The sequence below is a fragment of the Neofelis nebulosa genome, chromosome 5 (assembly GCF_028018385.1).
Source record: "Neofelis nebulosa isolate mNeoNeb1 chromosome 5, mNeoNeb1.pri, whole genome shotgun sequence".
NCBI lineage: Eukaryota > Metazoa > Chordata > Mammalia > Carnivora > Felidae > Neofelis > Neofelis nebulosa.
The window spans coordinates 76013152-76032080 of NC_080786.1; the positions used below are offsets into that span (position 1 = coordinate 76013152).

The 18929-nt window shown below is 51.0% G+C and overlaps 1 protein-coding gene across 2 annotated transcripts; it reads left to right on the forward strand.

Moving 5' to 3' along the window:
* The first annotated feature begins 1787 nt into the window (after positions 1–1787).
* On the forward strand, positions 1788–18053 carry DVL3 (dishevelled segment polarity protein 3). Of its 2 annotated transcripts, XM_058730659.1 has the most exons (16): positions 1790–2215; positions 7497–7566; positions 8077–8198; positions 8320–8429; positions 8598–8733; positions 8915–9008; positions 9216–9285; positions 9910–10049; positions 10233–10309; positions 10425–10492; positions 10648–10797; positions 11373–11504; positions 11690–11857; positions 14833–15048; positions 15147–15557; positions 16411–18053. In XM_058730659.1, exons 1-16 carry the CDS (start codon positions 2055–2057, stop codon positions 16440–16442), a joined length of 2157 nt encoding a protein of 718 aa, XP_058586642.1. In that variant the 5' UTR covers positions 1790–2054; the 3' UTR covers positions 16443–18053. The 2 variants fall into 2 exon arrangements, with proteins under 2 accessions (XP_058586643.1, XP_058586642.1); XM_058730660.1 differs by lacking the exon at positions 14833–15048 and having other exon boundaries at positions 1788–2215.
* Positions 18054–18929: the final 876 nt, after the last annotated feature.

Consider the following 18929-nt stretch of genomic DNA (forward strand, 5'->3'; position numbering starts at 1 on the left):
ATCTAATATATTTGACTATGTAAACAATATGTATTGAGAAACTTAGATTATGTAGTAAGACTTAATGGTAGATATATAAAAAAGCAAATGAAAAAGGAAGGCTATGATTAATGCCACCAAAAATAAAAAGTTGTGAAGGAAGCATTTACTCAGTGAAAATGTCAATACTAAAATCTATACTGATTTAACCAAAAAGGATAATTTTACTATTTTAAGAGGCTAGGGGGAAGGTGGAAGAAAAATAAATCCATCAATGAAAATTGGAAGTAATATGCAATATCTAGAATGTATAGATCAAGAAATAGTGTAAGCTTTAAAAGTATACTGGGGTAGGGAGGAAAATGGGACAGAGAAATGCTGTTAAGAGCTTAACATGCACATATATTCAATTAAAAAAAAAAGGGTATGAAGTGAAAATGCACAAGATATGTGCAGGTACTAGCAATTAGGTTGATTTGCTGAAGTAAAAAATAATAGCCAGCATATTATGAAACAAAAAGCTGTAGAGGTTGGCAGTTTAGATTATGGAGAGTTTTGAATACAGTGCTAAGAATATTTGGAAGGCACTGGGGGAATGTCGAGAGGTTCCTGAGCAGAAGAGTTGTGTGGAAGAGGTACTTACTCTGAAAATGCTAATTAGACAACGATACAAAATGGAGTGGGAGGAGCCCACACTTGTTACTGTGGCCTTAAAAGACCTATGTGGTCTAGCCCCAGCCTATGTTTCCAGCCTCATCTACCACTATCACTAAAGTCACAATGGCCTCCTTGTTCCTCAAATTGGGAGAGAGTTATTTGTGCCTTGAGTCTTTATATTGGGCCATGCCCTCTGCTTGGAATGCTTTCCCCCCACACCAGACCCTCTTATAGCTGCTGCTGCTTCCATTCTGTCTTAGCTCAAAGGGAAGAGGCCTTCCCTTACCACCCATAATTCTCTTCTCCCTTTTACTATCACATTGCTCCATTTTATCTTTTTCATAGCATGTGTCACTCTGAAGTTATTTATTACAAGCTTGTGTGCTTCTTTTCAGATCAGTGAAAGTCCTGAGAGTAGTCTTACCTGTCTTGTTTTGCTTTATCCCCTACAGTATGCCTTGCACCTAAATGGACACTTTATTGAATGAATTAAAAGCTAAGGGGTGAGAAAATCTATTAGGGACTGATTACACCTAGTTCTGGTTTCTTACTGTCCCAGTCATGCACTCATTTTCATTCTTGCACTTGTTCTGCATCAATCCATCTATTAAGCCACTGCTTTGCACCTAGGTATTGTATTGAAGTTATAAGAAGAAATCAGAACTCGATCCCATTCTGTCCTCAAGGAACTCAGTTTGACAGACTCAGTGACAGCAGCTATGCTTTTCAAAAGACCCTAAAGGGCCATGTGGAGGTCACTTTCCTCCATTGATACCTGGTCAGAATCACACATCCCCCCCCCCCCCCAACTCTGGGGACCAAAGTGACCCCTGTGTTACACCCGTCCCAGGCTGCTGAGGAACAGCCGATAGATACCCCCCTGGGTCCAGAGCCAGGGCCTTGGTGAGTCCGGGAACATAGCCACCCTGGTGAGATCTACCCTTCCTTTCTGGGGGCCTAGGCGACTGCCACCAATCTCCCCGCGGGCCTGGGACCTGAGCGCCTGAGGTCAAGCTTGCAGCTCAGCGGGTAGGCTGGGTTGTCCGCGGGGCCATCTGCGGTGAGGCCAGCGCGGCTTGGCGGCGGACGGGGGCGGGGCTCGTGCTGGGGCGGGGCAGCGCCCGGGTCGGGGGAGGGGAGCGGGCCCAGCCGCAGCCCAGAACCCGGAGGGCCGCGGCCACCGGAAGAGTCGTAGTCGCCAGCCGAGCCGGGAGAGTGGGGAGCGGAAGCGGCGGCCGCGGCAGCGGCAGGCGGCGCTGGGACCCGGGAGCGGCCGGAGAACAAGGGAGCTGGCGCCGCGGCCGGCTGCCGAGCGAGGCTGAACCGCTGGGCCGCGCCGAGCGCCGTCGCCGCCCGAAAGGCCCGGCCCGGCCGCCGGAGCAGGCCGCGCGCGGGCCCCGGGGCCCGAGGCCGGAGCCATGGGCGAGACCAAGATCATCTACCACCTGGACGGGCAGGAGACGCCGTACCTGGTGAAGCTGCCCCTGCCCGCCGAGCGCGTCACCTTGGCGGACTTTAAGGGCGTTCTGCAGCGACCCAGCTATAAGTTCTTCTTCAAGTCTATGGACGACGATTTCGGGTGAGGATGGCCCCCGCCTCACCTCTGGGGGACCCGGGCCCCTCCGGCTTCTCGCGGCCCACTCAGCCAGTTTGGACTCCCCTTGCTACACTGGCTTCTAGCCCTACTAAGGATTCTAGGGGCGACTTGGCCATTTGGGCCGCCTCTTTCAGCTGGAGTCCCAGCCTCTTTAGGGATTCTCCTTTTGCCTCTTATGGGGGACCTAGGCCCCCCTAGTTTAGGAGGACGACCAACTCCCCAAGAGCAACCGGAGTTCTGAGCCTCCTCACCTCCTCAGAGACCAGCGGCCCACTTACACACACACCCCCCCTCCACCCGATTCCAGAGCCAGAGTCCCTAACCTTCCTCCTGCCATGGGAGCCACCTTTTAGCATAGACTTAGGATGTTTGGCACTCGGCCTTCTCCTTCTCCATCTTTTCAGCTCCACGACTCAGAGCCATATTTGGAGTAGTGCTTCCAGGGGCTTTGCTGGGGACTTTGAACTGGAGGGAGGGGGAGTTGGGGGGGCTCAGGGACTAAGGCTGCAAGCTAAGGTCAGCAAACCTAATGTTTATTTAGCTGTCTCCCCTCTCTTGTGGGGTGTTCGGGATGTTGTCAGAGAATCAGAGTGCCTGACCCCTGAGAAGTCCCCACTAGCCTAGGTACTGATTTCCCTTCAGAACTGGGGCCTTTTTCCTCCGATGGTGGCCAAGGGGGAGACCTTGGAAAGGGCCTCAGAGCCTGGATGGGAGGGCCAGAAAGAGTCTCTTAGTGTTCTTCATCTTCCCCTCCCTGGCGGGGTCTTCTCCACCCAGCTGCAGGGCTTTGGACAGGCTGAGTTTGGAAGCAGCGACTTTCCCTTTAAGAGGGGATGGAATGTTGGAGCCGGAAGGTTCTGTAGCAGCTGGCCTGGGAGGGGGAGCCTGGCCCATCCCCTCACAACACCCCCCCCCCCCCCATAACTCCCAGGGGACTGGGGGAAGGGGAGGCCCCCAGGCTTGCCTGCCCCACACTAACTGGGCACTGGGCCTGGAGGCCTGTAGGGAAGGCCTTCCCGGGGCCCTCTAGGCCTAAAGGCTGTCTCTCCTGCCCTAGCCTGAGGCCTGCACTGCTCTTTGGAGCTGAGGCCCCAGAGCTGAGTGAGGGGAGATGTTCTCTTCCCCAGTGTTGATATTTCTGGCTTCTCTTCCAAGACCCCTGCCCTCCTGGCCCTGGAAAGCAAGCATCTTCTCTCTCTTCTGCCTAGCATGTTTTGCTGTCACGTTTCCCCATGGAACTCAGGGTTTGATGAGCCCATGAGATCCTATGTGTGAGAACGCTTTGTGCAGTGGGAAGTGCTATGCGTCTTCTGACCAGTCCTGTTTCTGTTGTTCCTACCCTGGGGTGAGGTACTTGTAGTGTAGTAATCATTGTCTGGCTTTAGTCCAGGGACAGACACTCCTGATTGGAAGATTCTGAAAAGGGATCGATCGATCTGCAAGGGGTGAGAGTGAGGGGGCAGATGCTTTGGTCTGGTAAGAGAAAAACAGAGCTGGAAGAGACCAAGATGCTGCCACAGGGTATGGGATAGGGGAAATCAGTTAGAGTCCAGTGTGCTGGGGTCATTTGCCTTAAGGGACTAGGGTAGGCCTGTTTCTCCACTCCCAACTCACCCCTGAACCCACTGGCCTTAGCTCTCACCTCCTAAACCTAAACCTCTCTGGGCTGCCTCCCACTCCGCCCGGGCTGCTATCAAGCCAGGCCTAACTACAATCATAGTTACATCTGCTCCCTGTTGACTTAATACTATTCTTTAAATCCACTGTCAGCCCACTCACTCCTTCTTAGCTTGACCCAGTCAGTAATATGAAATCACAGGTCTGATTTTCTATTTGTATTTCTTTCTAAAATATGTTTAAAAAAAAAAATACTTAACTATTGCATTAAATATTCATCAGGTACACCTGAAGTGATCTTGCATACATTAGTGGTACTTGAACCATCGTTTGCAAAATGTTATAGTAGACTGTTTTAACAGAGTTGAGAACAAAGCTAAAGGAGGAGATTGGTTTTGTTTTTATCCCCAGAAGGATTAATGAGCAGGAGACGTGGTAGGGCTGTCTTGTCACAGGACTAGTAGCTAAGAAGTATATATTTATTTCATGTATTTAACAAATTCTTTTTATGGTACTTTGGTATACATGCACTGATCTAAATGCTTTTCAAATCTTTATTCATTCAATCATCTTAACAGCCCTATGAAATAAGTAGTAATATCCTTAGTTTTTACATGAAAAAACTAGAGCACAGAAAACTTAAGTAATTTACCCAAGGTCACATAGCTGGTAAGTGGCAGAGCTTGATTTTACATCAGGAATCTGGCTCCAAAGTCTAAGACCTTAATCACACAATTGTAGGTATTATTATCACTGTTTAACAGACACATCCTCTCCAAAGGAGATGCTGAGCCTTGGCAAACTGTAGAAATGATAGGGTTGCCACTTATCCTAGCCCCATGAGACCAGGGTCGGGCAGAGGCCAGTAACCTCTGCTGACAGATGGAGAGTGGGTCAGAGGAGGAAGGCTGCTCTCCAGGCTCAGCCTCTAAGGTTCTGGCTTATAAGGCCTGAGGACTCCCCAACTCCCATCTGGTCTCCAGAAGTATTTGTCAAGCTAGGGTAGGCCCAACCCTCTTAAATTACTTGGATAATGGAGGAAGAATAAACATTTTCACCACTGAGGGAGATGGTGGATGAATATTAGAGTGGCCTTGAGCCGTAGGTAGGAACAACATGGGAAGTTGGGCCACTATGTTCCTGCCCACTCCATGTCACACACTGCCTTGCCTCTGCACTTGGTACTGAGAGCACACTCCTCTTGTCTTCCCGGGGCCAAATTTTCCCATCCTCTGGGTTTAGCTTTTAAAGTTATGACACTTTATCCTGTTTACCCTTATACCAACCCAGCTCCTAGCCAGGACATGACACCAAAGACACCTACTCAACAGACATCTGTCCAGTGAACACATCTGCTGCTCTTGTGGTTCTGACTACTTCCCACTTGCCATATACTTGTGTGAATTGTCCGTTGGGCCATAACCTCCAAGGACAAGGCGGGCTCCTGGTCTGATGCTTCTTGAGGTTTTATACAATGGCCAGCATAGGATTTAAAACCTGCTGGGCTCTTAGCAAAGGCTTTTTAATTGAATGGACAATAGTGAGCAGATTTGTTTGGTCCCTGCCCTTAGAAATTTACACATAGTTGGAAAGAGAGAATAGACCCTGCTAAAAATTGACACGGTTAGTAATTAGCTTTTATTGTAATCCTAGACATGCCAGGCGTTTACAGATCCCACTTACCAGGACAAGACAAAGGCTTGGAAAAGTTAAGAAACTTCTCTGAGATAGGAGGGCTAATAAGTGGCAGAATTAGAACCCAGATTTGTCCAACTCTGCTTGGAGTGTGTGTGTGGGTGTGTGTGTGTGTGGCATGGAACTCTGAACCATTCATCTCCGTGGTGTGAGGGGGAGGCTTGTCTGAGGTCCCCCAAGGCTGCTGCTGAAGATCAGCTGATCCTTGTGAGTCAGCAGAGCCTTGGCGACCTGTCGGTGACCCCTAGAAAGAGAGGAAACATCTGTAGCGTGGAGCTGTGTGGTGGGGCCTGCTGGGGGAGTGAGTGGTGGGGACTCAGCAGCAGTTTCCCACTACAGGGAGACCCTCTCCAGAGCAGATCATAGTCTCTGCCATTTGGCCCACATACCCCATTTTCCTGTGAGTCCCAGTTCCCCTTGTGGGCTGCAAGTTTAGGGTACCCCATGGCCAGACTGGCTGGTGAGTCTGAGCTACTTCCATGTCCCTTCTTTTCAGCATGTTCTGTCTCTAGGCTTTCTGGCATCATGGGCCTGACTTGTGATGCTTTTTTGGGGTCTTTGTGGGGTTGGAAATGGTGTAGGAGCCAGAGCTGGATGGGAGGGAGAAGGGCAGGCTCAGTCTTCAAACTTGGCTGTGAGTCCAAGAATATGAGCATCACAAGGAGCCAGGCATGTTCCCAGCTCTAGGCAGAAGCTGCTCCAAGAACAAGGAAGGACTAGGCTTCCCAGCCTCCTTCCTTGCTATCTTCCCTCTCTGCTCACAATCCCAGGCACATGTCTTCCTCTTGCCATTGATGGCATCTTTCCAACTCTGTACTCCTAGGGTGTTTGACACAGTCTGGGGGTCCCCAAACTGTAGTCATAGTCTGACTTATCACCTTGATGCACCCCTCAAGCCAAACTACATGCCTGTATACACATCCCACCCCTGCCATGCCCTACATCCCTGTCTCCCCAACCCTTACCCACCACAGATCCACATCACCTCTCACTGTACAGGAAAGAATGCGAAGTACCATGGGAAGAGCATGGGTTTTAGAGTCAGGCAAGCTTGGGGTTGAATTTTAGTTCTGACGTCTTTCTGCTCTGTGGCCCTGGGCAAGTTACTGAATGTTTCTCCACTTCTTTACTCATAAAAAGAGGATATTGTCCACACAATGAAGGTGATGTGAAGATTATACATTCTAACTATAGGGAGATAAGATGGTATAATAGTTAAGAATAAAGGCTAAAGAGTCAGGCTGACCAGGATTCAAATTCCAGCTCTTCTTGGTGATGTGACTGTAAGTGAATTTCTGAACCTACTAAGTCTTAATTTCCCCATCTGTATCTATCTCAGCATTGCAGTGAGTATTAAATGAAATGAAATAAGCAAAGTGCTTAGCTTAGTGCTTGGCCCATGATACATGCCCAGTAAATGAGAGCAGTTTGTTGCTATTACCATAGTGGCAGTGGAGGATGTTCAGTAAATACCTTTTTCCCTTCTCTTTCCTAATTTCCTTAAACTCCTCATCCACACCTTCCAGAAGAATGTCAGGATTCCCAACTAAGAAGGGAAAGAGAAATAAGGGTGTACTTTTTCCTAGTTTAGGGTCAGAGGGAAAGAATAGGTCTAGCCCAAAAGAGCTATGTTGGGGCTAGGTAAAGCCCTTTCGAGATTTTAGGGAATGGCCACACTAGGGGGGACAGCAATTTGTCAGGTGTAATTTGCAATCACCTGATGACTAAGAGGACACTCTAGGGCAGCATCTGGCCTGGGCAGGGCTGGTGTCTTCCTGGTGGTGCTAAAGAGCTGTCCTTGGGTGACCCCCACTTCTGCTCCCATTTGAAAGGCTTAGGCTGGTGGTTTGATTCCCAGGTTAGGTGGAGGACCCCCTGAGTTAGGATTGTGAGGACACTTCCATTTCCATCCCAGAAAGCTCATTCTGAGACCCCCACCCTTTCCCTGCAGAGTGGTGAAGGAGGAAATCTCTGACGACAATGCCAAGCTGCCCTGCTTCAATGGCCGGGTGGTGTCCTGGGTAAGGAGCTCTCCTCAGCACCCCTCCTCCTATATTCCTATGGTGGGCTGGACAGAGGAAAAGCATTGCTAAGATTGTAGCTGGTGGTTTTATGCTTCAATATCTGAATCTTCCTTGAGTTTTCTACCTGAACTGTTTCTCCCCTCAGATTATGTAGCCTTGGTGAAAGGTTAGTTGGCCGGGGGTAGGGGGAAATGTGGGACATTGTAGGACAATGTCTCCTATGCCTTTTGAAGCACTTTGCCTCAGATTCCAGCCAATCTCTCTTTTGGACCACTGACCCTTGTTCCCTGCCCCCATGCCACTTCCAACAACCCATGCCTCCCATCCCCCCATCAGTGCTGATAGCACTGAGTCCATTCCTTGCCTCAGCTGACCTTGCACAGTCCTGTCTCTTCTTCCTCCATGTCCCCTGCTTCATTCTCCCCAAGTCTGCATGCCCTTCCAGAAGCCATCTGCTATTTCCCTGGCGCCCCTGTACCTACTACCCACCCATTCTTTCCCCATCAGTTGGTGTCTGCTGAGGGCTCACACCCAGAGCCTGCTCCCTTCTGTGCTGACAACCCATCAGAACTGCCACCACCCATGGAACGCACAGGAGGCATTGGGGACTCCCGGCCCCCATCCTTCCAGTGAGTGTGACCTCAGAGTGGAGAGGGCCCTTGGGGAAGGGCCGCATCAGCTCAGCCCAGGGCTGGGGGAGGGAGCCCCCAGCCCTGCCCCCTCTCCCACCAAGTCTTCTCTTCCCTGCAGCCCTCATGCTGGTGGAGGCAGCCAGGAGAACTTGGACAATGACACAGAGACGGACTCCTTGGTGTCAGCCCAGCGTGAGCGGCCACGCAGGAGGGACGGCCCAGAACACAGTGCGTCTTCCCTAAACAGACGCCTTCTCCACTCCTCCATTCAGCTGCCCTCAGCCCTGTTCTGAGCTCTGGATATGCCTAGCCCCGGTGCAGCCCCTAGCCCCTCCCTGTGTCTGTCCTTCCCTCCTGCGTTGACACTGTGAACCCAGCTGCCTCTATTCCCTACAGCAACCCGGCTAAATGGAACTGCAAAGGGGGAGCGGCGGCGAGAGCCAGGGGGTTACGATAGCTCATCCACCCTTATGAGCAGCGAGTTAGAGACCACCAGCTTCTTTGATTCGGATGAGGATGACTCCACCAGCAGGTGGGGCTTTGGTTTCATTGGTACTATGGGGCAGGTAACCGCCCCTCCAAGAGCCCTGACCCCTAAGGATGCTGGGACCCTGGGAGGGCTGTGGGCTTTGCGTGGGGGACTTGGGCCCTGCAGTGCCTCTTGTGGGGCAGGGCTGGGCCAGCCTGGTGGGGAACGACTGTGGGCCCCCCAGGTTCAGCAGCTCCACAGAGCAGAGCAGCGCCTCACGCCTGATGAGAAGACATAAGCGGCGGCGGAGGAAGCAGAAGGTTTCGCGGATTGAGCGGGTATGGGGCCTGAGGGATGGGTGGGGGCAGACTGAGCCCTGTCCAGGCAGATCCAGGGTGTGTGCTTCCTTAGACCCCCTCCTATTGGGCCAGGCTTAGAGCCTTAGAGGGGAGGGGGTACTGAAGGCTCCCCTTGTGGAAGAGCTAGGTGGGAACAGTGAGTTCTTGGGACCCCTACCTGCTGCTCAAGGCCTCTATCTATTCCAGTCCTCGTCCTTCAGCAGTATCACGGACTCCACCATGTCACTCAACATCATCACAGTCACTCTCAACATGGGTGAGTCTGGTGAAACAACTCTTGAACATTTATATACCAGACACTGGGCAAACTTGAGGAGGTCAGAGAGGCATAAGATACATTCCCTGCCCCCGAGGAGCTCTCTCTCATAAACATAAACTGGTACATAAACTGATCGTTTCAGTATCTCATGATCAGGGCCATGACAGAGATCAGCACAGAGAGTTGTAGAAGCAGAGAATGGCAAGGAAGGCTTCCTGGAGGAAGTGATTTCTGATTCTTATCCCCCTTCCCATTTTTCAGCCATTGCTTGTTGCTCTCTGATGTCTGTCATAGGCACTCTCTTTAGGAAATAACTGGCTATAGTGAAAAGAGCCCCAACCTTGGAATTTAAGCCTGAGTTTGAATCCTGCCACGTAATGGCTTAGAAAAGTCATTGAAGCTCTCTGAACCTCATTTGCCTGTTTTGTAAAATGGGACTAAGAGTCCCTGTGGCAGAACTAACAAGGATTAAATGGAAATATTCTTGACCATCTTGAATTCAGGACCTTATTCAGGTTCAATGAATGTTAGTTCCCATCCCTTTCCACCCTTGACTGATAAAGGGCTTGGAATTTAGGTAGGAACCTTGTTCCCCTCTTAAGGTCTTATTACTCTCTATAGAAAAGTACAACTTTTTGGGCATCTCCATTGTGGGCCAAAGCAACGAGCGAGGTGATGGAGGCATCTACATCGGTTCTATCATGAAGGGTGGGGCTGTGGCTGCAGATGGACGCATCGAGCCAGGAGATATGCTGTTACAGGTACCACTGCCCACCCGGCGTGGCGGTGTGGGTGGGGAGAAGGGAGATATTCCTACCCTCTGTACCCTGCTCATTTAGAGGCCACTTCTTGGTAGGGGGAAGACCTCCTGATCCACCAAGCTCTGCTTCCCTACCCACCTCCCCAACCCAGCTGCTTATCCCACTCCTGGCCCTCTCTCCCAGGTAAACGAGATCAACTTTGAGAACATGAGTAATGACGACGCAGTCCGGGTACTGCGGGAGATTGTGCACAAACCGGGGTACGGATGGGATGGGATGTTGGGAAGGAGGGGGCAGGCATTTCTGATTCTCAAGCAAGGGGGTTGGTCTGGCCTCCACGCATCCTGCCCTCACTAGGGTCATCCTTGCTTTCAGGCCCATCACCCTGACTGTAGCCAAGTGCTGGGACCCAAGTCCACGTGGTTGCTTCACACTGCCCAGGAGTAAGTGGATGGGGGACTCAGCCCTAAAGTTGGTGCTTGACATACATGAGCCATGTCTCTCCTTCCTTCTGTGTTGCCTTGAACCCTCATACCTACCCTGTTGGGCCTGGCAGTGGACAGGGTAGGCGGCCCCTGACCTCTCATCCTCCCTGCAGGCGAGCCCATCCGGCCCATTGACCCTGCAGCCTGGGTCTCCCACACTGCAGCCATGACCGGCACCTTCCCTGCCTATGGCATGAGCCCCTCCCTGAGCACCATCACCTCCACCAGCTCTTCCATCACCAGCTCCATCCCTGATACAGAACGTGAGTGTCCAGTCCTGCCCCCTAGGCCCAGCCAGACGGGGCAAGGTGGGAGGGACTGATGAAGGCCCACATGGAAACTCTTGCTTAAAAGTGAGAGGGAGCTGGGAGTTCATCCTAGCTACCTCACACTGCAGCTTCCTTCAGTGGACACCTAACCCTCACTAAACAGTGTTTGCTTCTGAACCTGTATTGAGCATCCAGTGAGCCTGTTTCCTCTAGTAAAACAGGACTAATGATACATAGTCTACCAGGTTCCTGGGGGTTTAATGAGAGAATATAAGTGAAGCCTCAATCACAATATGTGGCATGAAGTAACACTCAATAAATGACTGCTGTTTTCATTATAATACACATATTCTATGCTAAGCATCTTCATTTATATTATTTCTGTCTTCAGATAAACTCTCGAAATAGATATTAAAGTCCCTATTTTTACAGAGGAAACTGAGTATCCTAGAAATCAGTAATGTGCCCAACATTGGTCCACAATTATTAGATGGTAGAGCTGCGATGCAAATTCTTCTCTACCTAACTCTAACCCCTTTCTGCCTCACCATTCTGCCTCCCACCCCTAGGCCTAGACGACTTCCACCTATCCATCCACAGTGACATGGCCGCCATCGTAAAAGCCATGGCCTCCCCTGAATCTGGGCTGGAGGTCCGTGACCGCATGTGGCTCAAGATTACCATCCCCAACGCTTTCATCGGTGAGAGGGCCCCATGGTGGGATGAACGCCGGGGTGGGGAGTGATGGGGCAGGGCAGGCTGGGGGCTAAAGTGGCCCTCGGGCCACTCCTTTGAGCTAGAACCAGCCCCAGCCTCATGGCTCTTGTGAGGTCAGATGAGCCCAAGTCAGGTGGGCCTCCCCATCAAGTGGCTGCCTTGCCTCCAGGCTCAGATGTGGTGGACTGGCTGTACCACAACGTGGAAGGCTTCACTGACCGGCGGGAGGCCCGCAAATATGCCAGCAACCTGCTGAAAGCCGGCTTCATCCGCCACACTGTCAACAAGATCACCTTCTCCGAGCAGTGCTACTACATCTTCGGTGACCTCTGTGGCAGTATGTGCCTCCCCCACCTCCTTGCTCTGTCTCCTGGCTGGGAGTGGGGAGGTGCCCAGGAATGTGGCAGCAGACTCCAGGGAACCCACACAAAGCGTGAGCAGGCAGCTGAGCTGGGGGCCCAACTCAAGGCCTGACACAGGCCTCCCTCTCTAGTAGAAGCAGAGCCAAGTCAGGCCTTTTCACCTTCTCTGCATCCCCGTCTTGGGGCTGGCATTTTCTAAGTGCCTGATGTGTTTCTGGCACCATGCTGGTTGTTTCTAAGCAGCATATCACTCTCAGTCCTCACAACCTCCACCTCCTCACCCTTGGGTGAGGTGGATCACTATCCCTATTTTAGCTGAGGAAACCGAGACTTAGAGATGTTAGATAGTCCACCCATTCTCACAGCCAGAAGCAGAGTTAGGCCTTGGGGGTCCAGGTCTTTCTGGCTCCAGAGTCCTCATTCTTACCACCATCTGGGGCTACCTAGGTGTGTGGTATTGCAGAAACATTGTCTTAGCAAAGTCAAATGCAGATCCTCCTGTTGGCCCCTGATCAGCCTCTAAGCATCAAGCAGGTTCCACCAGGGCAAGACCTAGGGCTGGCCTGAGGCCCCACATCCCCAGCCTCCTCATACCCTTGAGGCTAGGCTGGACCTTGGGACAAAACTGGAAAAGCTGTCAGGGCCAGCTTGTAGAGGACTCTGAGCAGTTTGGACTTGATCCTGAGAGAGTGCAAAGCCAGTGAGGGTTTTAAGGAGGAGAGGTCTCAGGGAACTCCCCCCCACCCCCCCTTCTCCTCCTGAGCACATAGACACACTTTGGGAAGGAAGGGGAGTTCTCAAAACAGGACATTTCAGGACTTGGAGCATTCCCAGCAGCCACCTCTGCCTCAGGGAGCCTTTTGTCAGCCAAGGGTGCTTGCTGGCTGGAGTCTAAAAGCTAACCTTTGTGTGTTGTTTTTTATTTTTGTTTTTTTTTAAGTTTATTTATTTCTTTTGGGAGAGAGTGAGAGAGAACAAGTAGGGGAGGGGCAGAGAGAGAGGGAGAGAGAAAATCCCAAGCAGGCTCCGCACTATCAGCGCAGAGCCCTATGTGGGGCTCAAACATGCAAGATCATGACCTGAGCTGAAGCCGAGAGTCAGATGTTTAACTGACTGAGACACCCGGGTGCCCCCAAAAGCTAACTTTTAAAATGCTTCAGATTAGGTTCTAGGGTTAGAAAGGCTGTTGCTGCAGAGCACAAGTCTGTGGTGGACGCATAGGGTTTTAGAGTTGGATAGCTCTGAATTCAAATCCTAACTCCGCCCTGACTATGTAAACATGAGTAAGTGACACTGCCTCTCATTGTCTCAATTCCTTGATCTGTAATTTGGAGGTAATAGTAGAACCTATTTTAGAGCTGTTTTGAGGTTAAGACAATGTGTATAATGCTTTTAGCACCATGTTTGTCCGACTGTAAGTGCTCTAAAAAAAGTTCTCCATTTTTCATATATTTAATTGATTCTAAGGTGAACATTTTTTTCACATTGCAATATCTCTAAAGTTGGGATACACCTTAAAATTAATGGCTTTTTAGACTCAATTCTATATGGTTATTATTACCATCATTAGCAGAAGTGAGGCCTAGCCCCAAACATCTAGGGACACCTAAAGCTTCTCAAGACAGTTGTGGTTTTTGCTCAAGAGATGTTGTTCTATCCCTGGGCCTCCTGGGTCTTCTTTCTACCCTGGGCCAAGGCCCCCAGAGGCCCAGTTCAGGGATATGCTAACAGAGGTCTTTTTCTTCTCACTGGCCAAGGTCTCCTCAGCTGGGAATGTGGCAGACTCAAAGGAAAGAGTTGGTGACCTGGGTAGCCAGCCCCAGGAGTCCATAGTTAACTCCCCTCAGGACAACAACCTGGAGGCTGAAACAGTCACCAGCTCTTGGGGCATGAGCCAAGGCAGGCCCTTGCTTCTCACCAACCCCCACCCCCAGCCCCGTGCTAGCTGCAGGCCTTAACAGGTCGATGGCTTAGCTGGTAGACTCCACAGACTGCCTCAGCCCCCTCAGATCCCCCTCTCCTGACCAGGTCACATTAATACATTGAGATGAGTGCTGTGAAGGATGAGGCCTCCCTGGGAACAGAGTGGAGGGCGCAGAGGAGGCACCTAAGTTGTTCTCTTTCTGAGCCCTTCCCACCTTCTCTAGCAGCACCAGAAAATTTATCTGGGCCAAGGGCTTTTGTATAGGGAGAATCTGAAAGGCCTATGTTCTTTCTGGCCTATAATGGGTACTTTTTTTTAGTCCTAGGTGAAAGGAGAGGGCAAAATTTCACCTAAATTTCCCCAAACTGTTCCCTACTCCTTACTAATGACTCATCTGGAAAGGTAAGAAGAAAGGAAGCAACTCTTAGCTTCTGCTCTGGCTACAATTTGGATTGACCTCAGGCCAGTCATTTAACCTCCCTGGACTTCACTTTCCTCATCTGGAAAAAATGTGATAACATTTGCATGAGGTGAAGTGCTTTGTATTGTGCCTAATGAATCGCAGGTATGCAATACCTGTCTGGTATTTCAGCTTCCCACATTCCCCTACCTTTACCGTCTAAGTGAACAAAGGAGAAAATTACCAATTAAAAGTTATGCTCCTTGTGGCCCACTAAGGAAGGAGGAGAAACTGTCAAACGCTTGGAAGGGGGCCTCCCTGAGACTGGGAGTTGAGCATAAGGATTTGGCACTGAGCATCTGAAGTGGTGACTCAGGGCCCTCCTGAGGAGGGTTTTCCTTGGGGCTGTGTCCATAGGGTCTCCCTCTCCACCATCTCAGGTGGGTGGCAGAGGGGGTGTGAAGAAGTGAGAGATCTCTGACCTGTGCCTCCTCTTATTTGGGGGACAAACTACCACTGCTGTTGGTGTCATCACAAATGTACCCACCCTACCTAGACTGGGGGACCTTTCTCTCCTGACCTAGGGGCATGACCCAGCTCATCTGGCCCTCCCCTCCCCTCTGCAGACATGGCCAACCTGTCCCTCCATGATCACGATGGCTCCAGCGGTGCCTCTGACCAGGACACGCTAGCCCCTTTGCCACACCCAGGGGCAGCCCCTTGGCCCATGGCTTTCCCTTACCAGTACCCGCCGCCCCCGCACCCCTACAACCCTCACCCAGGCTTCCCAGAGCTGGGGTACAGCTATGGTGGGGGCAGCGCCAGCAGTCAGCACAGTGAAGGTAAGGCAGGGGGCTTGGGGGTGGGGGGTGCACAGGTGAGCCCCAAGCTTCTGCAAGATCTGAGCATCCCCCATCCTGTCCCTGCCTGTCCCCTACAGGCAGCCGGAGCAGTGGCTCCAACCGTAGCGGCAGTGACCGACGGAAGGAGAAGGACCCGAAGGCGGGGGACTCAAAGTCTGGCGGCAGCGGCAGCGAGTCGGACCACACAACCCGCAGCAGCCTGCGGGGGCCGCGGGAGCGGGCGCCCAGCGAGCGCTCAGGTCCTGCCGCCAGCGAGCATAGCCACCGCAGCCACCACTCAATGGCCAGCAGCCTGCGCAGTCACCACACGCATCCAAGCTACGGCCCCCCTGGCGTGCCCCCTCTCTACGGTCCCCCCATGCTGATGATGCCCCCTCCGCCCGCGGCCATGGGGCCCCCAGGAGCCCCTCCGGGTCGCGACCTGGCCTCCGTGCCCCCCGAACTGACAGCCAGCAGACAGTCCTTCCGCATGGCCATGGGAAACCCCAGTGAGTTCTTTGTGGATGTGATGTGAACAGGACCCCTCCCCCACGTCCATCCCACTCCCACCCCTGGGCGGTTGCGTCCCTCTCTCCATCCGTCCGTCTTTTTTACTTTGTCTGGTACCTGAAAGGGAAATAAATTGAACTAAATTCAGGCGCGCTAACTGCTCGCTGGGCGCAGCGAGGGCGGGGTGCACCCACCGATCGCCACTGCGGCCCCTAACCTGCCATCAGCCCCAGCTTGTCCCTCTGCTCACTAACTGCTGCGTAGGACTTGCCAGGATCCTTCGTGTCACTGGGACCTGACTTGCTGGTGCTGCTCCTTATTCCCCACAAACACTTCAGGAGTTACCCCAGTGGTGCCCTTGAGGCCCTGCTCACCCCCTTCTCCCCGCCTTTTCCCCCTCAGCAACCTTGCACTGTTCAGTCAGCTACATCAGCCCTCTATTAACTGCATCTCCTCAAGCATGTGTGCCAATCTCTTGACTTTTCCCCCACAATACTGACACCAAAAAATATTTGCTCCATTTATTCCTCTTCCTAACTGCCCACCGCACCCCCATCGCTGCCCCAGTCCTGCACCCTAGAGCTATAGTCACTTATAATAACCATCCACACGATCCCCGCCTGTGCTGGCCTTCACTAGAGGCCCAAAGGACCCCCTTAGTTGCCTGAGCTGCTAGTGGCTTTCAGGAAGCATATCTGTTCTTCCCCTACATCCACACCCCCATGCCTGCCCTGTGTGCTGGTTCCTTCCGACCCCTAACCCTACTAACCAGCAGGCTCATCTCACCTCTGGGCCTGAAACATTTCTTTTCTTTCTTTTTTCTTCCCTCAATTTTTCCTGGGCCTGGAGCAGCCAAGAATTTCGGGCTGTTTGACTTTCTGTGAGCCCCCATCAAGGGGAGGCCCAGCCTCCGAGGAGACCAGGAACCCTGCTTCAGCAGCCCCTCAGGGCTTCCCAAGGATGTTCAGCCCCCAAACCCACACTTCAACATGTTGAGTCACTAGGCTTTGTTGGAGGGTTCCAGCCTCTCACCCATGTATGAGAGACTGTTCCCCTTTCCACAGAGTGCCCATCCCACTCTCCCTCTCTCCCTCTCTCCCTCTCTCTCTCGCCCTCTCTCCTTCTCTCTCACACGCACACATACATACACAAACACACACACATACACGTGTCTATGCAAGTTCACTTAAGCCTCAGGGCTGGTCCCTGCTCAGAGGGCTGGACCTTCTCTCCAAAGTTGTGGGGCTGGTCCCCTGACTTCCCTCTCCCCAAACCATCCACACATGTCCCCATCATCTTCCTACCTGGATAAAGCCCATAAGCTGGATCTCAGGTCAGGCTCAGCAGAGGACTCCGTAAACAACCGACAGGCTGTTCTCACCCCCACTTCCTACCCCAACACCCTTATTTCACAATAACCATGATACCCCAGAGAAAGGTTGGGCAGGGGGTCTTCTGGGACCTCTAAAATGCCGGGTTTTATTTTTTACCTTATTCTACAGTTTAAACAAATCATGATCTCTTTAAGCCTCTTCTATAAATTCTCCTGGCTCACCTAAGCTTCCATACTTTTAGGACTGAGGTGTCAAGAGTACAACTAAGTCTTAAGCTCCAGGCTTTGGGGCAAACCAGGGTAGGGACATTTTAACAAATACTTCTGGAGTTTTTGGTGCATAAGGGCTGTGCTGGAAGTGTGACTCAGTCTTGCCTGCCTTCCAGGAGCCCAGGCCATGGCTTTCTGTAGCCACCACTATAGGGCTGCCTCCTATGCTTCTTTAACTTTTCTGACTCTGCCATGTTCAACTCCCTTGAGAATTCCTTCAGTATTGCTCCTGCCTTCAATATTGGTGCTCCTTGTGTTCTTTGGTTCACTTCTCTTTCCTCTATATTTACTCGCCAAATGGTGTCACCTATACTGATGTCCTCAATTGCCATTGATATGCCGGTGATTCTAAAATATGTATCTTCAGCCCCAACTTCCCTCCAAATTTTGGATCTGTATCATCACCCACTGGACATCACCATGGACATATCCATATGGACTCAACTCATTCCCCCATCAAGTGTGTTCCTCCTGAATTCCAATCCTGGTTATCTTCATCACACTGTATGTAGGCTAACCAGCTAGGAACAGTTATGGGCTTAAATTCTTCTCCCATCTTTCTAGTCAGCATATCATATCCATTACACCCCAGCAATCTTTCTTGAATATGGTCCTTCCTTTCCCCTCTGCCTCTACTCTAATTCACAGGAGCATGGGATTTGGAGTCAGATTGTTCTGGGTTTGAATCCCAGCTCTACTACTTTTTGGTTTCATGATAAGAGAGTTATTTAATCTCTCTGAGCCTCAATTCCCTCATGTAAAATGACGATAATAATACCTACCTCACAGGGTTGTTGTGAGGATTTAAATTAGATATTGTACGAAAAGTGCCTAGCACAGTGCCTGGCACATAGTAGAATAGGTGCTCAATAAATGGTAGCTATTATTATTATTATTATTATTATTATTATTATTTACTCTAAATTGGTAGGGCATGTATTGAAGATAGAGCTTTTGGAAAGGTAGCAGTGAAGACTTGAGTGCTGGTTCAAGAGTTAGAAATGCCCATATTTGATCATTTAAGAGGTTCAGACTGTGACCACGGTTTGAGGGAGGCTAGATCTTCATCCTGCCACATCCTGACTTCTAGCAGGACAATGCTAAGGATAATAGGGTTTGCAACCAGGTTTGCCCTTTTTTGCCCTTCTTCCCATAATAGGCTCAGCTACAGGGAAGGCAGCAGGGTATCTCTCCCTGTTGAGAAGAGCTAACAGATTTTATTTAGGTCCTGCGAAAGCCAAGAAGTCCTTTCCTTTTTGAGGGTTGGCTCTGTCTCTTCTTCTCAGCTTGGATGTGAGGATTAACTCTTCAGAGAGGGCATTTCAAATTCCATGTCCAATTAAATTAAACTTGCCAACGTTTTTTTAAGCAACATATATGTCGGTCACTAGAAAGCACACAGGTCCTGGCCTTGAGGGGTCACATAGGTGTGCATAGCTGGGATAGAACAAACATTCTTGAAAAGCTTTGGCTAGTTTCTTACAAGTATTTGCCTCCTCGCTCCCTACCCTTTTCCTTGGGTCTTGATCCCTGGGAAAAGGCTCAAGTCTAGTACAAATATTTGATGAAAGAATCTTGGGAGAATCAGAGGTGGTGTTAGAAAGCAGTGAATTCAGACAAATACTTCCGCCAAGTCGTGTGTGTGTGTGTGTGTGTGTGTGTGTGTGTGTGTGTGTGTGTGTGTGTGTATTGAACACAGCCAGTCCTCGGACTCCGGAGACAGAAAAGGCCTACAGCAATCTGAGGCATAACAGATGGGCTTCAACAA